The 17,788-nt window shown below is 60.9% G+C and overlaps 2 protein-coding genes across 2 annotated transcripts; one reads left to right on the top strand and one right to left on the bottom strand.

Annotated features, from left to right (window-relative positions):
- Positions 1-81: 81 nt before the first annotated feature.
- PAN0_014c5013 (RNA polymerase I subunit A12.2) lies at positions 82-645 on the bottom strand (the record flags this gene model as incomplete). Its single annotated transcript, XM_014799718.1, has 3 exons — positions 82-344; positions 441-551; positions 630-645. The coding sequence occupies 3 exons, from the start codon at positions 643-645 to the stop codon at positions 82-84; spliced, it is 390 nt and encodes a 129-aa protein (XP_014655204.1).
- Positions 646-1,142: 497 nt separating this feature from the next.
- PAN0_014d5012 (huge dynein-related AAA-type ATPase Mdn1p) lies at positions 1,143-17,562 on the top strand (the record flags this gene model as incomplete). Its single annotated transcript, XM_014799717.1, has 3 exons — positions 1,143-1,546; positions 1,632-9,081; positions 9,133-17,562. The coding sequence occupies 3 exons, from the start codon at positions 1,143-1,145 to the stop codon at positions 17,560-17,562; spliced, it is 16,284 nt and encodes a 5,427-aa protein (XP_014655203.1).
- Between the last annotated feature and the right edge of the window lie 226 nt (positions 17,563-17,788).

The following is a 17,788-nucleotide window of genomic DNA, read 5'->3' as shown; positions in this document are numbered from 1 at the left end:
AGTAATACAATGCAAGAAAAGGGGAAGCGGTAACGACGACAGTGGCAGTGCAGCGGGCGGGCGAACGAGCGGGCGACCGGCTCAGTTGTTCTGGCTGAACTTGTAGCCGCACTTGGGACAGTCGTAGAAGACGGTGGTGCCTTCGTCAGCGGAGCGGAGCTGCAGGGTATGGAAGTTCATCTCGTCGTTGCCGCATCCGGGGCACTTTTCCTTGATGGTGGCCTCCTTGGGCTTGTTGTCGTTGCCTATGGAAGCGGCTGTGTTGACGAGCTGACGCTTCTGACGGAGTGCGGAAGGGAATGCCGAGGGATGGGAGCGAGTCACAATGGAGAGGTTGTCGTAAACTGTGCGATGGTGGTGATCCAGGCGCCAAGTCGGCAGGAGAGGCGGTCAGTCCTTGTTCTGCTCTGTTCGTGAGGACGGTAGGGCTGCAAACCTACCCTTGGCGTTCTGAACGGCGCCACACGGAGCACACTTGATGAAATCTTCGTCGCCGGGGACGTCGAGCAACGATCCGCAGTTGGGACAGAAAAGGAGCGAGCCGATCTTGTCTGTGATTTTGGAGCAGCACGCCGCGTCAGTCTTTGAGAAGCAGTCATACGAGCGGAACGCAGACTTTGATGACTTACCAGGAATGACCGACATCGTGGAGCTGAATGCTGTGATGGTGTTGTGGCACGAAGAGAGGCGCTCGAGATGGTTTCGGCTTGGCAAGATGATGGAAGCTGCAGCAGGCAGGTGGAAGCGCAAAAAAGTTGAATGCGAACCTCGGGACTCGGAGTGCCGCAGGGTCCGACCTTCTTGCTTTTCCTGCCTCGAGGCGTCCCTGCGCTGTTTTTTTACGGCGCGTAAAAACTTCGCGCTTGACGAGGTGGAGCAGCAAGAAGAAGAAAAAAAAAGTCGAGTTGAGCTGCTGAGCAAGTACGGAAGCCGCTCCCGCACTGACTGCACCCTTTGCAGCTTTGCGACGGCACCACCGATTCCCTTCATCTCACCGTCAGACTCCATCCTTGAAACGTCTCGGACTCACCTCAAGCAGACATTTTGAATCACCCTTCGATGGCCAACTCTCTGGCCGATCATCTCTGATTCATCTGTCTCGTTCGGCTGCGTTCCTGCTCCCTCGCGATTCGGCCGACGCGATGGGGCTCGCAGCAGATTTGACGCCCTCGACGGCGCAGATGGAGGCAAAGGTCGCCGCTGTCTCTCGTCGCTCTGCGCTGGATCTCGATATACATGCGAGCTGCTCAGCGTTGGTTGAAGAGCTCACAGAGCCGCCCAATGCCGTCGGTCTGGTTCAAGATATCCTGGCCGGCCTCGACGCTGGTCAGGGCACCGCCTCGGATGCGCTCAGCCGTGTGGCCGACCTGCTCATCGACCCGTCCTGCACTGTATCCGTCGCCGCTCAGTTCAAGCCCGTACTGCTCGAGCTCCTCGCCCGGGTGCTGAAGCGGATCGACGCTTCCAACGGTGCCCATGCGCAGGCGACGATCCAAACGATGCATGCCTTTGCGCTGCTCATCAGCATATTCCCCGAGATTCACGAGTAAGTAGCGATCGCTCACGTGGCCATATCTGCATCAATGTTGCGCACATTCTGATCCTCACCTTATATGCCTTTTCATGATCAGGCTACTCTCGCATTTCCTCGCCACATTCGCCTCGGCTTCCTTCCTGCACGGCATCACGGCAGAGCAGCCCGAGCTGCGCAATCAGGTTCTGCTCGACCTTTTGCGCATCGCCTCTGCTGCTCCCTTCTCGCTGACTGACGAGGTCGGCACATCCTACACACAATGGGCGCATTCGATCCTCAGCGCCTCGGAGCCTTCCGACTCGCTTCCCACGCGTCTGCTCGCCGTCGCGCTCTTCTCTGCGCTCCAGAACAGCAGCGAACAGGCGAGGATCGAGCTGCAGCGCAAGTGCCTCAACCTCGGATCGACCGACGTTTTCGACCAGTACGCAATCGAAGCCACCGCCGCACTTGCCTTTGAACCCGCGGGCATCAACGTCTGGACGCTCGAAGTGGAAGAGTTCAGTCGGATCGACCGAACCCGAAGCCTCGTCATGTCGCGCCAAGTCGCTTTCCTTCCGCACGCCTCGGATGCTGCCGACACCCATCCGGCTACAAATGCTCAAAAGCCTCGTTTGCATGCTCGGCTGTCGAGTACAGACCTCTCGGCCGAGGTGTGCTGCATCGGAGGCGTCCTTCTCTCTTGCTCGCCACGCAGCGATCGACAATCGGCTGCCACGCGATCTCACGATCCATTCGTCGAGACCGAGGGCATCACTTCGGCGCTTTCCGACCTCGCCGTTCGCCTGAGCCTCAACTTCCCCATCCTGCTCTCCGGCCCACCTTCGAGCGGCAAGTCCACCTTGATCCGCCACCTCTCGCAACTGCTCAAGGGCGCCGAGTCGTCTTCGGCCGCAACCCATATTCTCACCATCCAGCTCGGCGACCAGTCTGGTATCGATGCCAAGCAGCTCCTCGGTTCGTTCGTCTCCAGCCCAACCCAGCCCGGCAAGTTCGAATGGACCGAGGGCGCCCTCACGCGCGCCGTCCGCCAAGGCAAGTGGGTCGTCCTCGAAGACATCGACAAGGCCGGCTCCGAGGTGCTCAGCACCGTCGCACGCATCGTCCAGCAGCTCGGTCCCACCAAGGCCGTCGGCTTGCGGCCCGTCATCGACCTCGGTACTCGCGGAAAGGTCACCGCCGGCGCCGGCTTTGCTCTCTTCGCCACTCGCTCCGTCGCCTCCTCCTCTTCCTCTGCAAAAAAAGCAGCCGCCTCCTCCATTGCTACCTTCCTCGGCGCCTCGCATTGGTCCGAGGTGACCATCGATGCTCCTTCTCTGCAAGATGTGGGCACTATCTTGACCAACAAATCGCCTCGGCTTGCCGAATCGCAACCGCGCTTCGTCGAGCGTCTCGTAGCCACCTGGTACAAGCTTCAGCGCGCCACCCAACCTTCTACGCACGGCGCCGCCCAGGCTACGGGCACCAATGCAGGCAGCGTGCGAGTGGCGACGCTCCGCGATCTCATCAAGTGGTCCCGCCGCGTCGAGCGCCTCTTGGCCGCGGATCAGGCCATGCTCAGCGACCCGCTCACCAACCCGGTTCAGCAGGAGGAGATCTTTATTGAAGCATGCGACATCTTCTTGGGCTCAGTGCCTCCGGCCTCCGATGTTCTGGGATCAGGCACAGCTGCATCATCAGCCGCATCTACCTTGCAGACCTCGAGATCGACCAATGGCAAGCAAGTCGACCGCTACGGTGCTTTGGTGGAGCTCTTGGCCGAAGAACTCGGCCTCACCAGCGAGCGCGCTTGGTGGGCGCTCAAGCAGCGCATCCCGGAACTGTCCGTCAGGTCTCTCGATTCGACCACCGACGCGGTTGCCATGAGCGCAGCCGTCGACAGCGCCACGAGCGCGATCCGCGTCGGCCGCTGCGAGCTTGCTCGTAGATCCAAGGCCACGGCCAAACGCGCCATGCCCGTCTCGAGAAAGTTTGCCATGACAAAGCCTTCGTTGCTGCTGCTCGAGAGGCTCACCGTGGCCACGGCGCTGGCAGAGCCCCTTCTTCTCGTCGGTGAAACGGGAACCGGCAAGACCACCGTCGTTCAGCACCTCGCCTCGCTCCTTGGCCAGCCCATGACGGCGCTCAACTTGAGCCAGCAGACCGAGAGTGGAGATCTCCTCGGAGCATTCAAGCCGCTCGATCCCAAACTGCCTGCCACCGAGCTGCACGACCAGTGGAGCTCGCTCTTCGCACGCACCTTCTCCTCCCGCCGCAATGCACGCTTCGTCGATGCCGAGCGCAAGGCCTTCGTTGCTGGCAAGTGGTCGCGCCTGGCCCTCCTGTGGCGCGAATCTGCCAAGATGGCGTCTCAACGCAAGAAGGGCTCCACCAACGCCAACGGTACCGAAACAGCCGAAGAAAGCATCACCGACCCGGCTGCCGACGTTCGCCCCAGCTCGGCTTCCCGCAAGAAGCGCAAGACCGAGAAGGGAGCCACGGAAGGCTCGCCCGCCGATGTCGACGATGCGCGCGCCGAGGCCGAGCTCGATCGCGAGTGGCTCGACTTTGACGAAAAGGCGCGAGCCTTCGGTCTCCAGCATGGCAGCAAGAAGAAGAACCTCGTCTTCTCCTTCGTCGAAGGCCCCTTGGTCAAGGCACTGCGTCAAGGCGATTGGCTCCTGCTCGACGAGATCAATCTCGCAGCCGCAGAGACGCTCGACAGCCTCACTGGCCTCCTCCAGTCTCCCACGTCCAGCATCACCCTCACCGAGCGCGGCGACCTCGAGCCCATCCCGAGGCATCCCAACTTCCGCATCTTCGCCTGCATGAACCCGGCTACCGACGTCGGCAAGAAGGATCTTCCCGCCAGTCTGCGATCCCGCTTCACCGAGCTCTACGTGCCCAGCCCCGACGCCGACCGCGAAGCGCTCACCGCCATCGTAGACAAGTACATCGGCGAGCATGCCCTCGGCGATCGCGGTGCCGTGATGGATGTAGCCGAGTGCTACACCGAGATCCGTCGTCTGGCCCAACAGCACCAGCTCGCAGATGGTGCCAACCAGCGCCCACACTACTCCATCCGCACCCTGTCGCGCGCCCTCACCTTTGCCACCGACATTGTCCCTCAGTACGGCCTCCGTCGCAGTCTTTGGGAAGGCTTCATCATGGCGTTCACCTTGCTTCTCGACGAGGCCAGCGCCAGGCTTGTGCGCGGCATCATCGAACGTCACACTCTGTCCAAGGCCAAGAATGCTCGCTCCATCGCCACGTACGTCCCGCCCGCGCCGGATGGGGCTGACGATGGCAAGTTCGTTCAGGTTGGACCCTTCTGGCTGCCGACGGGCCCCGCACCGTTGGATGCGGCCGAGGACTACATCCTGACACCTTCGGTACAGAGCAAGCTTGTCGGTCTCTCGCGAGCAGCGCTGGTGCGCCGCTTCCCCGTCCTGATCCAAGGCCCAACTTCCGCAGGTAAGACCAGTGCCGTCGAATATCTGGCCCGACGCACCGGCCATCGCTTCGTCCGCATCAACAACCACGAGCACACCGATATCCAAGAATACATCGGCTCGTATGCGTCTGACCCGGACTCGGGCAAGCTCAGCTTCCAGGAAGGCCTGTTGGTCAAGGCGCTGCGCAGAGGTGACTGGATCGTTCTGGACGAGCTCAATCTCGCGCCTACCGACGTCCTCGAGGCGCTCAACCGTCTCTTGGACGACAACCGCGAGCTCGTCATCCCCGAGACTGGCGAGGTGGTCAAGCCCCACCCTCACTTCATGCTCTTCGCAACGCAGAATCCGCCCGGTCTGTACGCCGGCCGCAAGGTGCTCAGTCGCGCCTTCCGTAACCGCTTCCTCGAGCTGCATTTCGACGATGTCCCTCGCGCCGAGCTCGAGACCATCCTGACCAACCGCTGCAAGATCGCACCATCCTACTCGTCCCGCATCGTTGGTGTCTTTGAAGAGCTGCAGAAGCGTCGTCAGGCCGGACGTGTCTTCGAGACCAAACAGGCTTTTGTCACGCTGCGCGATCTCTTCCGCTGGGGAAATCGAGAGGCGGTTGGCTACCAGCAGCTTGCAGAGAATGGCTACATGCTCATCGCTGAGCGTGCGCGCCGCGCTGATGACAAGAACATCGTCCAAGAGGTCATCGAGAAGGTCATGCGCGTCAAGCTCAACGTCGAAAGCATGTATCGACTTGAAGGTCCCGACAGCGACGCGACGCTATCTCGCATCGGCACGGGCATTGGTGGAGCCATCGTCGCGGCCCTCTCGCAGACGAGCATCGTGCAGACCTCTGCGTTCCAACGTCTGCTGTGCCTGGTGGCGACCAGTCTGCGCTACAATGAACCTGTCCTCCTCGTCGGAGAGACGGGTGCCGGCAAGACATCCGTGTGCGAGGTGCTCGCTACTGCCTTTGGTCGCCAGCTGCATTGCGTCAACTGCCACCAGAACACGGATACGGCGGATCTGCTTGGTGGTCAACGTCCGCTCCGCAACCGAGCTGCCCTGCAAAGATCGGCCGCGGCATCTTGCATCGAAGTGCTTTGGAGCCTCGGCATCGCTCACGAGCTGAACGCACAGAGCAAGATGGAGGACGTCTCGTCGTTTGTGGAAGCAGTCCTGTCCAAGGAGCAGGAGCACTTGGCCTCGCTCGAAGAGGCGTCCAGGGACGAGGCGAGGTCGGCGCTTCGCACTGCCCTGCGCAGCGTCTACCAAGCCACTGCCCTCTTCGAATGGCAAGATGGTCCGTTGGTCCAGGCGATGCGCGCCGGCGACCATATCCTGCTCGACGAGATCTCGCTAGCAGACGACAGCGTTCTGGAGCGCCTGAACAGCGTCCTCGAACCCGCGCGCACGCTCGTCTTGGCAGAACGAGCCACCTCGTCGAGTCATCTGGGCTCAGAAGCTGATCTGATGTCATCCCAGATCACCGGGGCGGAGGGTTTCCAGGTGCTGGCGACCATGAACCCTGGTGGCGACTACGGCAAGAAGGAGCTCTCTCCAGCTCTGCGCAATCGCTTCACCGAGATCTGGGTTCCTCACGTCGACATCCGCAGTGATCTGGTGCAGATCATCAACGCGCAGTGGAAGGATGCGAGTCTGGCCGCCTGGACGGAACCCATCATCGACTTCTCGGACTGGTTCATCCACCAGATCGGTGGTCGCGATCAGTCTGGTCTCGGTCTTCGCGACCTCCTGACGTGGGCCTCTTTCATGAATGAGATCTCGGCCAGATCATCTCTCGATGCAGCCCTCGCATTCGCTCACGGTGCCTCGCTGACGATCATCGATGGTTTGGGCGCGCTGCCCGCCACAGCCGCCATGACCGCGTCGGGTCTGGAGCAGCTCAGAAACCGCTGCCTCGCCAAGGTCGCGGAACTCATCGCACCTCACCAGTACGACCCCAAGATGTCCAGTCTCTTCGAGGTCGAAGTGTCCAGCAAAAAGCTGCGCATTGGTCCGTTCTCCGTCCCGCGCGGCCAGCCAGACCCGTCCACCCAGGGTTCTGGCTCGTTCAGCTTCGGAGCAAAGACATCGGCATCCAATGCCATGCGAGTGCTCCGTGCTTTGTCGGTTCCAGCAAAGTCGGTCTTGCTGGAAGGCAGCCCCGGTGCGGGCAAGACCAGTCTGATCACTGCGCTTGCTGCTGCTGCTGCCCTCCCGCTGACGCGCATCAACTTGTCCGACCAGACCGAGCTTGTCGACCTCTTCGGCTCAGACATGCCTCTGGAAGGTGGCGGTCCGGGCGAGTTTGCTTGGCGCGACGCGGCCTTCCTCACCGCCATGCAGCAAGGTGAGTGGGTGCTGCTCGACGAGATGAACCTTGCCTCTCAGACGGTGCTCGAGGGCCTCAATTCGTGCCTGGATCACCGTGGCACCGTCTACGTCCCCGAGCTTGGCCGCTCCTTCGCCAAGCATCCCGACTTCCGCATCTTCGCGGCTCAGAACCCTCATCACCAGGGTGGAGGCAGGAAGGGTCTTCCGAAGTCGTTCCTCAACCGTTTCATCAAGGTGCATATCGAAGAGCTCGACGGTGACGATATTCTTGCGATCAGCACGCATCTGTATCCAAGCTTCGACACAGAGCAGCTCCAAAGCATGATCCGCTTCAACTTTGAGCTGCACAACGAGGTAGTCGTCAAGCACTCGTTCGGAAGAATCGGCGCGCCATGGGAGTTCAATCTCAGAGATCTCATGCGATGGCTCGACCTTCTGCACACCGATCTGGGCCTCAACAAGCTGGGCGATCCCATCGAGCATCTCGCTTCTCTCTATGTCCAGCGTTTCCGCACGGCCTCGGATCGTCGCACTGCGCGAGAACTCTTCAAGAGGTCGTTCCGCGGCGCCGCTTCGAGTGAGCCTCGCATGGTGTCCACGGTCACCGCCAATCACGTGCGCATTGGGCACGCCGTCATGCCGCGGAAGCCTGCCTCGGAACTGCAGAGCCACCGCCTGGCGCTCCTGCAGAGTCAACTCCCCGTGCTGGAAGCCTTGATCGACTGCGTTCAGAAGAAGTGGCTCTCGATCCTCGTGGGCCCGACAGGAAGCGGCAAGACTAGCGTCGTCAGACTCGTGGCCCAACTTGCCGGCGCTCGCTTGGAAGAGTTCCAGATGAACTCGGGCACCGACACCATGGACCTCATCGGCACATTCGAGCAGTACGATCCAAGCACCCGCACTCAGAGCGCTCTCGCTGCTCTCGTTCGCGAGGCACAGCGCCTGTCCGAGCAGGTGGCCGCGCGAAGCCATTCGCGCTACTCGTCGTTCTTGTCAGCTCAAGGCACGCTGAAAGCCGCACTAGGCTCGTCCCAGAGCTCTCCGTCCTCGGAGCTCCTCTCGGCTGCGCTGGAAGACGTCCGCAACGCGACGGGCGACGTGAGCGACGAAGCTTTCAGGACCACCTTGGAAAATGCTGTTGCCGTCGTCGCCGAAACGACGCAGAGCACGCCGGATGCGCAAAAATCGACCGGCAGATTCGAGTGGATTGACGGACCTTTGCTGCGCGCTCTGCAAGAGGGACATTGGCTCATGCTCGACAATGCCAATCTTTGCTCGGCGTCGGTTCTGGATCGTCTCAATTCGCTCTTCGAGCCGAACGGCTGTCTCGTCATCAGCGAGCGCGGTGTCGTCGATGGCAAGGTGCCCGTCATCCGACCGCACCCGAACTTCCGCGTCTTCATGTGTCTCGATCCGCGACATGGGGAGCTGTCGAGAGCCATGAGGAACCGAGGCATCGAGATCGCGCTGCTGCCAAAGACGGACTCCACCTCTCACGACCTGGACAGTCTTGCGATGCTCAGTGGCTGTACTCATACGCAGTCTTCGGCCCCGTCTCGATCGACTCAGGATGAGCTGATGGAAGCTGCCATCCACGCGCAACTGACGCAGCGCGCAATCCTGACCGCTGATATGCTGCCAGACTCAAAGCGCGCATCTCAGCGACGTGCAGCGGCTTGGACCACCAGCCAGCTTCCGCTGCGAAACTCGTCTCTCGCTTCGACTGCCTTGCCTCTATACCTAGCAGGCGCGGACGAGCGTGGCTCTCGAGCCACCGCTTCGCTGTTGGTCCGTCTCAGCTCTTGCAGAGCCCTTGCACTGGCCCTGCAAGTCTTCCAGCGGTGCTTCCCTTCCGCTTCAGCAAGCAGCCTTTCTCTTCTGCAAGAAGTCGTCTCGTCTGGCAAGACTTTCCATCCGCCCGGGCTCAGTCTTCGACAAGACCTGGTCAACGTTGGTCGTGTCTCGCAGGAATTTGCTGACCGACTTGCGATCGACCTACGATACGATGACAACGTCCTTGATCTTCTCCAGTCGCACGGTCTGCCCCCTCAGATGCTCGTTGACCTTCTGCTGATGGCTCTGCTACACCGTCAAGAGGCTAGGAGTGTCCTCGAGTCAGCCTCGACAAAGCGACTCAACGACCTCAGCATCCTCGAACGCTCCGCCCGGCTCAGCAGCACTGCAACGGTGCACGACGAAGATCAGGCTGCGACCGCGGTCCGCAACGTCTTTCCGCTCGTCGTGACGGTCAGCAATACGGTGATCTCGTCTGTCCAGAGTCAAGCAGCTGCCTCTTGCGACTCGGCTACTCTGCGCCGGGTTGCCCTTCTGATGCGCTCTGCTGATTACCTCCAGAGCCTTTGCACCACTTCAGAGCTGGACTTTTCGTCGATCCAGATCTTGGTGCGATTCATGTCCAGCCTTGTGAGGGAGATAAACGCCGGTGGCCTTGATGTTGCTGCCGCCTTGACAGAGACCATCGATCTGCTTGGCGGCTCGTTGACTCTGACCACCGGCAAAGCTCTCTCCACGATCTGGTCGCTCTACGGTGCAGACGAGGGCATGCAGACCAACCTGTATCGATTGATCTGTGACGAGGCGCAACTGCTTCGAAGCGCACCGTCAGGTGACCTTCTCAAGTCATCCTTGGATATTGCCGCCACGCTCTGTATCGCCGGCAAGCAGTCGGCTTCGCCGTCAGAGCTGCGCGACATGATGCAGCTTGGCTGGCAGACCCTAAAGATGCTTCGCTCGGCAAGCAACAAAATCGCCGCCGAAGCCCAAGACCAGCACGCTCGTTCAAGAGCCTCGGGGAATGCGGAAGCGACGCTTCTCAGCATGGCAGAGCTGTCAATCAGGACGCCCGAGTGCCTTTCGGATCCAACAAACGCTTCGAGGATGAAGGTCATCATCGCCTTGCTCGAGTCTCACCCCTCTCCGTCCGTCCAGGCCGCCGCTGCATCCAACAAGGCAGCGCTGTGGTGCCTTGCGCCCGGATCTGCAAAGTCGAGTGCTCTGCTCAGCGACTTAAGCTGGATCAGGCGTATGTGGCCCTTCGGATCCACTTCAGGCTCCACATCTGGCGGACCGGCCGACCTCTTGCGCCCCAGTTTGGTGCACACTTTGCTGGACTCTCGCTTCGGCGACAGGTCGCTCTCGGAAAAAGCGCGTCACGACGTCGCGGTCGGACGGATGATCCAGACAGCTGGGGCTGTCCTGCCTGCCAGTTCGCCTTCGCGTGCCGAGAAGCTTGCACAGATCCTTGTGCGCTTCGTGTGCCTCGTGTCCGAGACACTGTGCCGTGCGGCGCTGAAAGACTCGGCGGATCTCAAGTCGCCAGTCTTGACGGGAATGCTCACCGTGTCCGACTGCCAGAGCGCCTTGACTGCCGTGCTCGCGAGCCCGGATGCACGCCTCACAGCGGACACTGCAGACGCTTTGACAGAATGGACCTCATTCCTTCAGAGCTTCTCCCTCTCCGAGACCGACGCCTCGGACGAGGAAGCCAGTACCGCGCTGCTTGGACGAGGATGGATCGCCGCCTCTCTCATCATGCTGCGTCTCTTCTTGCCGAACGTGGCATTGGACCCCATCGTCGCTCGCAGGACGATGGCCGACTTTAATGTTTTCTGCCGGACCCAGCTGGAGGACGCGCTGTCCCTCGAAGTCTTTGCCGAGTCGATGGTGACAGGCGCTTCGCGCAACCGTGTGACGGACGAATTGTGGGCACAGATGGAGGAGAGCAAGTTGGCGCTGACTTCTCAAGGCGGCGACGACGGCCAGGCGTGGCGCAAGCCGAATCTCAAGCTCCTGTCGCAGCTCTACCGCGAGACTTCATCGTTCCTCAAGGAGGTCATCGCAGCCAAGAGGGTCGATGATTTGGTTCAGGCTCTGCTCAATGGACACTCTGAGCAGGCCCAGCAGCGCGAGGACAGTCTGCAAGCAAGCATTCTGTCGTTTGGCGATCGACTGCGCAAGACATTCTCCGAGCTGCGGGACATGGTGGAGCCAATCACAGCTTCGTTGTCGCAGCTGCAACTCGGACTTGGCCTCGTTCGCCAGGCAGCCCGCATCGCCTCCGCATCTGAGGACGTCAAGCAGCGCGGTGCCATCGTCCAAGCACTGAGCGCTTTCCCGACGACACGCAGCTCCTCTTTGTTCCGTCAATTGGACCTGTCCGGTCAGCTGCAAGCACGCTCGGACGTCTCTGCCGCGCTTCTCATCGTATCGACCGCTTCTGTTGCCTACGATCACACCGCACTCGGCATTGATGTGCTCGAGAAGCGCGAGACATTGCGTGCCATCAGTCGCACGTACGAGAGGGTGTTCCAGCTGTGGGCTCTCGACAGAGAGAGGGCCAAGCGCGAAGAGGAAGAGGCGACCAGTCTGTACAAATCTCGCAAGGTCGAGGAGTCGATCGAGCTGGATGCGGATGCCGAAGAAAGGGAGTTCCACGCCCTCTTCCCAGAATATGGCGACGATGTCATGGACGCACCCACGACCCGACGCGCTGCTCAAGAAGAAGAGCAGTCCGTCGGCGTGCTGTTGCCTTCTCACCGCTTCACTGCCGTCTTGAGCGCGCACATGGCGATCTTTGGGCCCTCGCGAAGCGATGCTGGGTCTGATCTGTATCATCGGGAACGTGATGCGCTGGTCACCAAGCTCCTGCGGAAGCATCATCGCGACTGGTCAGAGCAGATCGACCGAACTGGCGCCGCCTTCGGCATTTCTGCTGCGATCGACGAGCATCTCGCGTCGAAGCAAACGGCTCGTGACTTCAACTTCTACCTCGATCCCCGCCCCTCCGAGATCCGCAAGGCAACCGTCATCGTCGAGGAACTGCGTCTGCGCCTGGACGCTCTCATCCAAGACTGGCCGGAACAGATGGTGTTGCAGCACATCCGAGACCGATGCGATGCTGTGCTCCGCCTCGACGCGGCGAGTCCGGTCGCCAAGATGTTGAGCGCTCTTGAGCAACTGCTCACTCACACCGAAGACTGGGAGGGCTTCGCGAGCCAGCAAACCTCGCTCCAGTCCAACCGGGAGCGAATCTCGGCTCAGATCATCGAGTGGAGGCGGCTGGAGCTGTCATGCTGGGCAGAATTGCTCAACACACAGGCCCGCAACTTCCAGGAAGAGCTTGGCGGCTGGTGGTTCCGCGTCTACGAGATCGTCGTTCGCGGCACCCGCGCCGCTTCTGCGGACGGGCCTGACGCTTTCAAGAGCCACGTCGAGCAGCTGATTGATGCAGTGGATCAGTTCGTCCGCTCGAGTCCCCTGGGTCAGTTTGAGGCACGTCTCTCCCTTCTCGAGTCGTTTGCGCACTTTGTCGAGAGGTTGGTCCGGCTGGCCCCTCCCAAGGAAAGTCGCGGCCTGAAGGAGGTCGGTGTCATTCTGAAGAATGTCACTACCTTCTTCCGTCAGTTCGACGAGCGCATCTCAAACACCCTGCAGAGTCAGCGAGCAGTGCTGGAGAAGGACATTCTGGGCTTCATCAAGCTCGCGAGCTGGAAAGACATCAACGTGCATGCGCTCAAGCAGTCGGCGCAGAAGTCCCATCGACAGCTGCACAAGACACTGCGCAAGTTCCGCGACATCCTTCGTCAGCCTGTCGATCCCATGCTTGCAGCCCATCTCGACGCTCTGACGCGCAAGGAGATCCCTCCTGTGTCGCTCGATATGATCCGGCAGCAAGCGGCGTCTGAGCCGAGCAGCCAGGCCAGTGATGCTTGGGCGAAAGCAGTGCTGATCGCCAGTCTCGAGGACTCAGCTCCGGAGCACATCCGCAACCTGTCCAAGACTCTGACGATCTTGCAGAAGATGGGCGCTGACCGACTCCGACCGACGCTGCTCACTGCTACAACGACTGCCACCGGCGTGAGCGATTTGGCCGATGAGATTGTCGATCGCCAGCAGCAGCTCGCCAAGCTGACCCCCGCATTCTCCAAGGAAGACAACGAGAAGGCGATCAAGAATCTCACCGCCCGCAAGCGCAAGGCGTGGTCGGATCTGCTCAAGGAACTGCGTCGCGTCGGTCTGAGCTCGTACCTCAAGACCGACATGGTTTCCATGAACCAGAGCGTGGTGCACATCTACACGCGTCCGTCGATCTTGGAGGCTTGTCCCAAGTCGCTCTCCGATGAGCTCTTCCCCACTCTGGAGAAGCTCTTCTTCCGCCTGCTTGCCGCGCTGCCGAAAGTCCGTGACTCTCTCCACGGACACAGTGCAGATCTGTCGACCGCAGAGCTTCAACGTGGTGTCAACTACATCGAGCACGTCACCCATCTGGTTCTGCAGGAGAGGGATCGCATGCACTCGGAAATGCAGACGCTCGCCTCGCTCGAGCATCTCTCGGCTCGAATGCACACTCTCCAGTCGGCACCGTTGGGCACAGCCACGCGCGTGTCCTCCCAGGCGCCGTTTTATGCCCTCGCTGACTTCCTCGCACGCCTCGCAGCTGCCTTGGGCGAGGTCAGGGTGCAGGCTCCCAAGTTCCTTGCCACCACTGCTTTCCCTGCAGTGGCGAGCGACGCACTGATGGGCCGACTGTCCAGCTGGGCCACCGAGCTCACGACGAGCGCTTCGCTGGTGGAGAAGTTGACAGAGGCAATACGTGTTAGCGGTCCAAATCGGCTCGCTTTCCTCACCGAGCAAGAACGGTCGCACGTTGAAGCCAGCGCAACGCTGGTCAAGTCGATCGAGGAGGGTTTGCGCGAGCATCTCCAAGTCCTGCCTGCTCTGGAATCGCTGCTGCATCCCGTTTGGACGTGGACCGCAGCCAACTTCGGCCTTTTCGAGAACTGTCTCGCGCAGACAAAGACGCCTCTTGGTGCCAGTCGCGAGACACAGGGTCTCGCGAATCAAGCCAACAAGCTCATCTCCGCCGTCCTGCAGATTGCACAAGATGTTCGGAAGACTGGCTCGGCGTCGGCAGCCGGCACTGTGTCCGCCGATGGAGCTTCAGATGGTCTGTCCGATAAGATCATCAGCTCCGAGTTGCAGGCCTTGCAGGCGCAGCAGGCGATGCTGCGGTCAGCGTCCGTCCTCTCCGAAGTGCAGAATCTTTTCGAGCTTGCTCAGCAGCTTTCCAGGGATGCTGAAGCCGAGACATTCGTTCAGGTGCAGCTCGCAGCCGTCTATCCCTTCTTGCATGAATTCTCGGCACTGCTTAGGACCCATCTACTGGCGTCTGCGCACCTCTCGGCGAGTCTTCTCAAGCTCGACCATGTGCTTTGCCATCTGATGACCGCTCTTGCAAGCAAAGGCTTCTGCAAGCCTCCCGAAGAGCAGGAGAACGATGATGGCGAGGGCGACGATGGCGAGCAGCTCGAGGGAGGCACTGGCCTCGGCGACGGAAGCGGTGCTAAGGACATCACCGATCAGATGGAAGACGACGAAGAGATCGAAGAGCTGCAGAAAGACGATCCAGCTGACGAGGGCGACGAAGGCGAGAAGACGGAGCGCGAGAAGAACGCCAAGGAAGCCGATCAAGACTTTGGTGGTGACCTCGAAGACATCAGCGGCGACGAAGAAGACGATGCAGCGAGCAACCAAGACGGAGATGACGCTGACGAGCAGGAACCTGAGGATGCCGTCGGCGATGTCGACCCGCTGGACCCGAACGCTGTCGACGAGAAGGTCTGGGACGGCGGCGATGACGAGGACGAGAGCAAGAAGGACGCGCCCGAGGACCAGACCAACAAGGATCTCGGGGCCGACAATGCTGATGGCGACCAAGATGATTCCGCGCCCAAGGCTGACGATTCTGCTGCTGCTGCCGACGATAAACAACAGAAGCAGGAGCAGGCAGCTGACAAGTCCCGCGAAGAGCAGCCGCAGGAGCAAGACAGTGGCGACCAGCCCGACGCCGACAAGGACGACGACCCGACCAATGCTGAGGATCGCGATGGAGACGATTCCGACGGCATAGAAGAGGAAGAGCAGGAAGCGGAAGCAGACGCTCAGGGCGAGGGTGGAGGTCGCCAGCTCGACCAAGAGGCCGAACAAGCCGAGAATCTTGATCTCGACGACGATCTCAACATGGACGGTCTCGATGGGAAGAGCGAAGGCGGGAGCGACGAAGACGACGACCTAGGCGACCTCAGCGACGTCGAAGACATGCCTGAGGATCGCAAGGAAGAGAAGGTGGACGAAAAGGCCATGGACGATCTCGTCGACGACAAGACGCAAGATGAAGAGATGAAGGACGGAGAAGAGCCTGACGCCGGCGCTGAAGCGCCAGAGCAGGAGCAGGAACAGGAGGCGAACGCGCAAGTCGACAAAGACGAAGGCGAAGACGCCATGGAAGAGGATGGCGAGGACGACGAGGACGAGTCCACGCGGAAGCAAGATCGTGCGGCTGACGAAAAGCCTGCTGGTCCTCAGCAAATCGATGCCGATCCGTTCGACACGGATGCGGTGGATCAAGGCGCCGATGAGGGTGGCCAGGACGAGTCAGCCGTCCAGCAGCAATCGTCGCGATCGGCGCAAGGCAGGCGTGTCGATGCGCGCCAGGAAAAATCACAGGCCGACCAGGGCATGGATCCGGACGATCTGGCCGATGACGCGACCGAAGATCAAGCCGCACAGCCGCCTTCAGCCGGTCAGCGTGGAGCACAAGCGCCCAAGGCTGAACGTGACGAGCCTTCTGGCGAGACGGAACAAGACGGCGCAGCCGAGGTCGACCCTAATCCACTTCGCAGCCTGGGCGATGCTCTGGAGCAGTTCCGTCGTAGGATGCAAGAGATCCAGAACGCCAGCGAGGACGAGATCGAGCAAGAAGCCGGTGAAGAGGCAAAACCCGATGGCGACGGTCTGCCCGAGGACGCCGATGTGGAGCACGTTGCCAACGACGAAAATGCCGAGCTGCAGGCTCTGGGTGCTGCGCAAGAGCAGGACGAGGTGCGCAAACTCGGCGACCTTGGCATCGAAGAGGTCGACGAGTCTATGGGCTCCAAGCCTCGGGCGCCTGATGTCGATGACCAGCAAGAGTCCGAGCCGCAAGCGCCGCAGCCGCTTCCCGACCAGCCGGAGAAAGAGGATCGACAGCAGGCGGACGACGGTCAGCAGAAGGCATTCATGCCCTCGGATCTGAAGCCGGCAAGCTCTGTTCTGACAGCCGAACAGGAAGCGAAGCTCGACCGCGACGGCGACGCGAACATGGAGGACGATGTGCAGATCAAGGAGGAGCAGGACGAGGAGGACGCCATGACGCCGCTGCCGGACGACGTGCGCGAAGAGGCCGACGAAGAGGTGCAGCAGCAGCTCGAGGCATTCCGCAGCGTCGCCTCGAGCGAAGAGCGGCTTGCTCGAGCGGGAGATCTGTGGCGTTCGTACGCCTCGCTGACGGCCGACCTCGCTTTTTCGCTGTGCGAACAACTGCGGCTCGTCCTGGCTCCGACGCTTGCAACGCGGCTCAACGGCGACTTCCGCACGGGCAAGCGCCTCAACATGCGCAAGATTGTGCCATTCATCGCATCGGACTTTGCCAAGGACAAGATTTGGCTGCGACGCACCAAGCCGTCGTCGCGTGAGTACCAAGTGCTGCTGGCGATCGACGACAGTCGCAGTATGTCTGAGTCGCGCTCTGCGCATCTGGCGTACCAGACGCTGGCGCTGGTGACGGGCGCGCTTTCGCGCCTCGAGGTGGGCGACGTGTCGATCTGCCGCTTTGGAGAAGATGTGGAGAGCTTGCACGACTTTGGCAAGGGCAGCTTCAACGATCAGAACGGCGCGCACGTCATCGACCGCTTGGGCTTCCAGCAGAGGAAGACCAATGTGCTCCAGCTCGTGGAGCGCTCGCTCGACACGCTCGCCGAGGCGCGTGCCGCAAGGCCGTCTTCGTCTGCGTCTCAAGGCGGCGATCTGTGGCAGCTCGAGATCATCATTTCGGATGGTATCTGCCAGGACCACGCTCGGCTTCGCTCACTGTTGCGCCGAGCGGCCGAACAGCGCGTCATGCTGGTCTTTGTCATCATCGACTCGCTGCAACCGGCGCCGACGGCCAGTGGAACTTCTACGCCCGGTGGAGCAGGGGCAGCCACGCCCAAGGCAGCAGCGCTGCAGCAGGCAAGGAGCTCGATTCTCGACATGACCAACGCATCGTACCACACCGACGCCAACGGGCGCCTAGAGCTCAAGATGGAGCGCTACATGGACACGTTCCCCTTCGACTACTACGTGGTGGTGCGCGAAGTCGAGGCGCTGCCTGAGGTGCTCTCGGCGACGCTGCGCCAGTGGGTCGAGAAGATCCGCGAGACCGAGTCGTAAGGTTTCGCTTTAGACCTTTTTCATCATGCAATGCATTGTTACAGTTCCCTATCACCAAGCTAATGCCGTTCTGGGTGTCGCATCCCGCGGTCGTGAATGCAGGGTGAGGCGTTGAGACAGCGCCTTGGATCATTGTCAGCAGCCGAACGAGATGGCGTCATTGAAGTCTGTCCGAGGATATCGTGTGGGATACTGGTATCTGCGAGGCGATGGGATTGGGCGCAAA

This window comes from Moesziomyces antarcticus (genome assembly GCF_000747765.1).
Source record: "Moesziomyces antarcticus DNA, scaffold: scaffold_v10014, strain JCM 10317, whole genome shotgun sequence".
In the NCBI taxonomy this organism is placed as follows: domain Eukaryota; kingdom Fungi; phylum Basidiomycota; class Ustilaginomycetes; order Ustilaginales; family Ustilaginaceae; genus Moesziomyces; species Moesziomyces antarcticus.
This window is presented reverse-complemented; position numbering and strand designations above follow the sequence as displayed.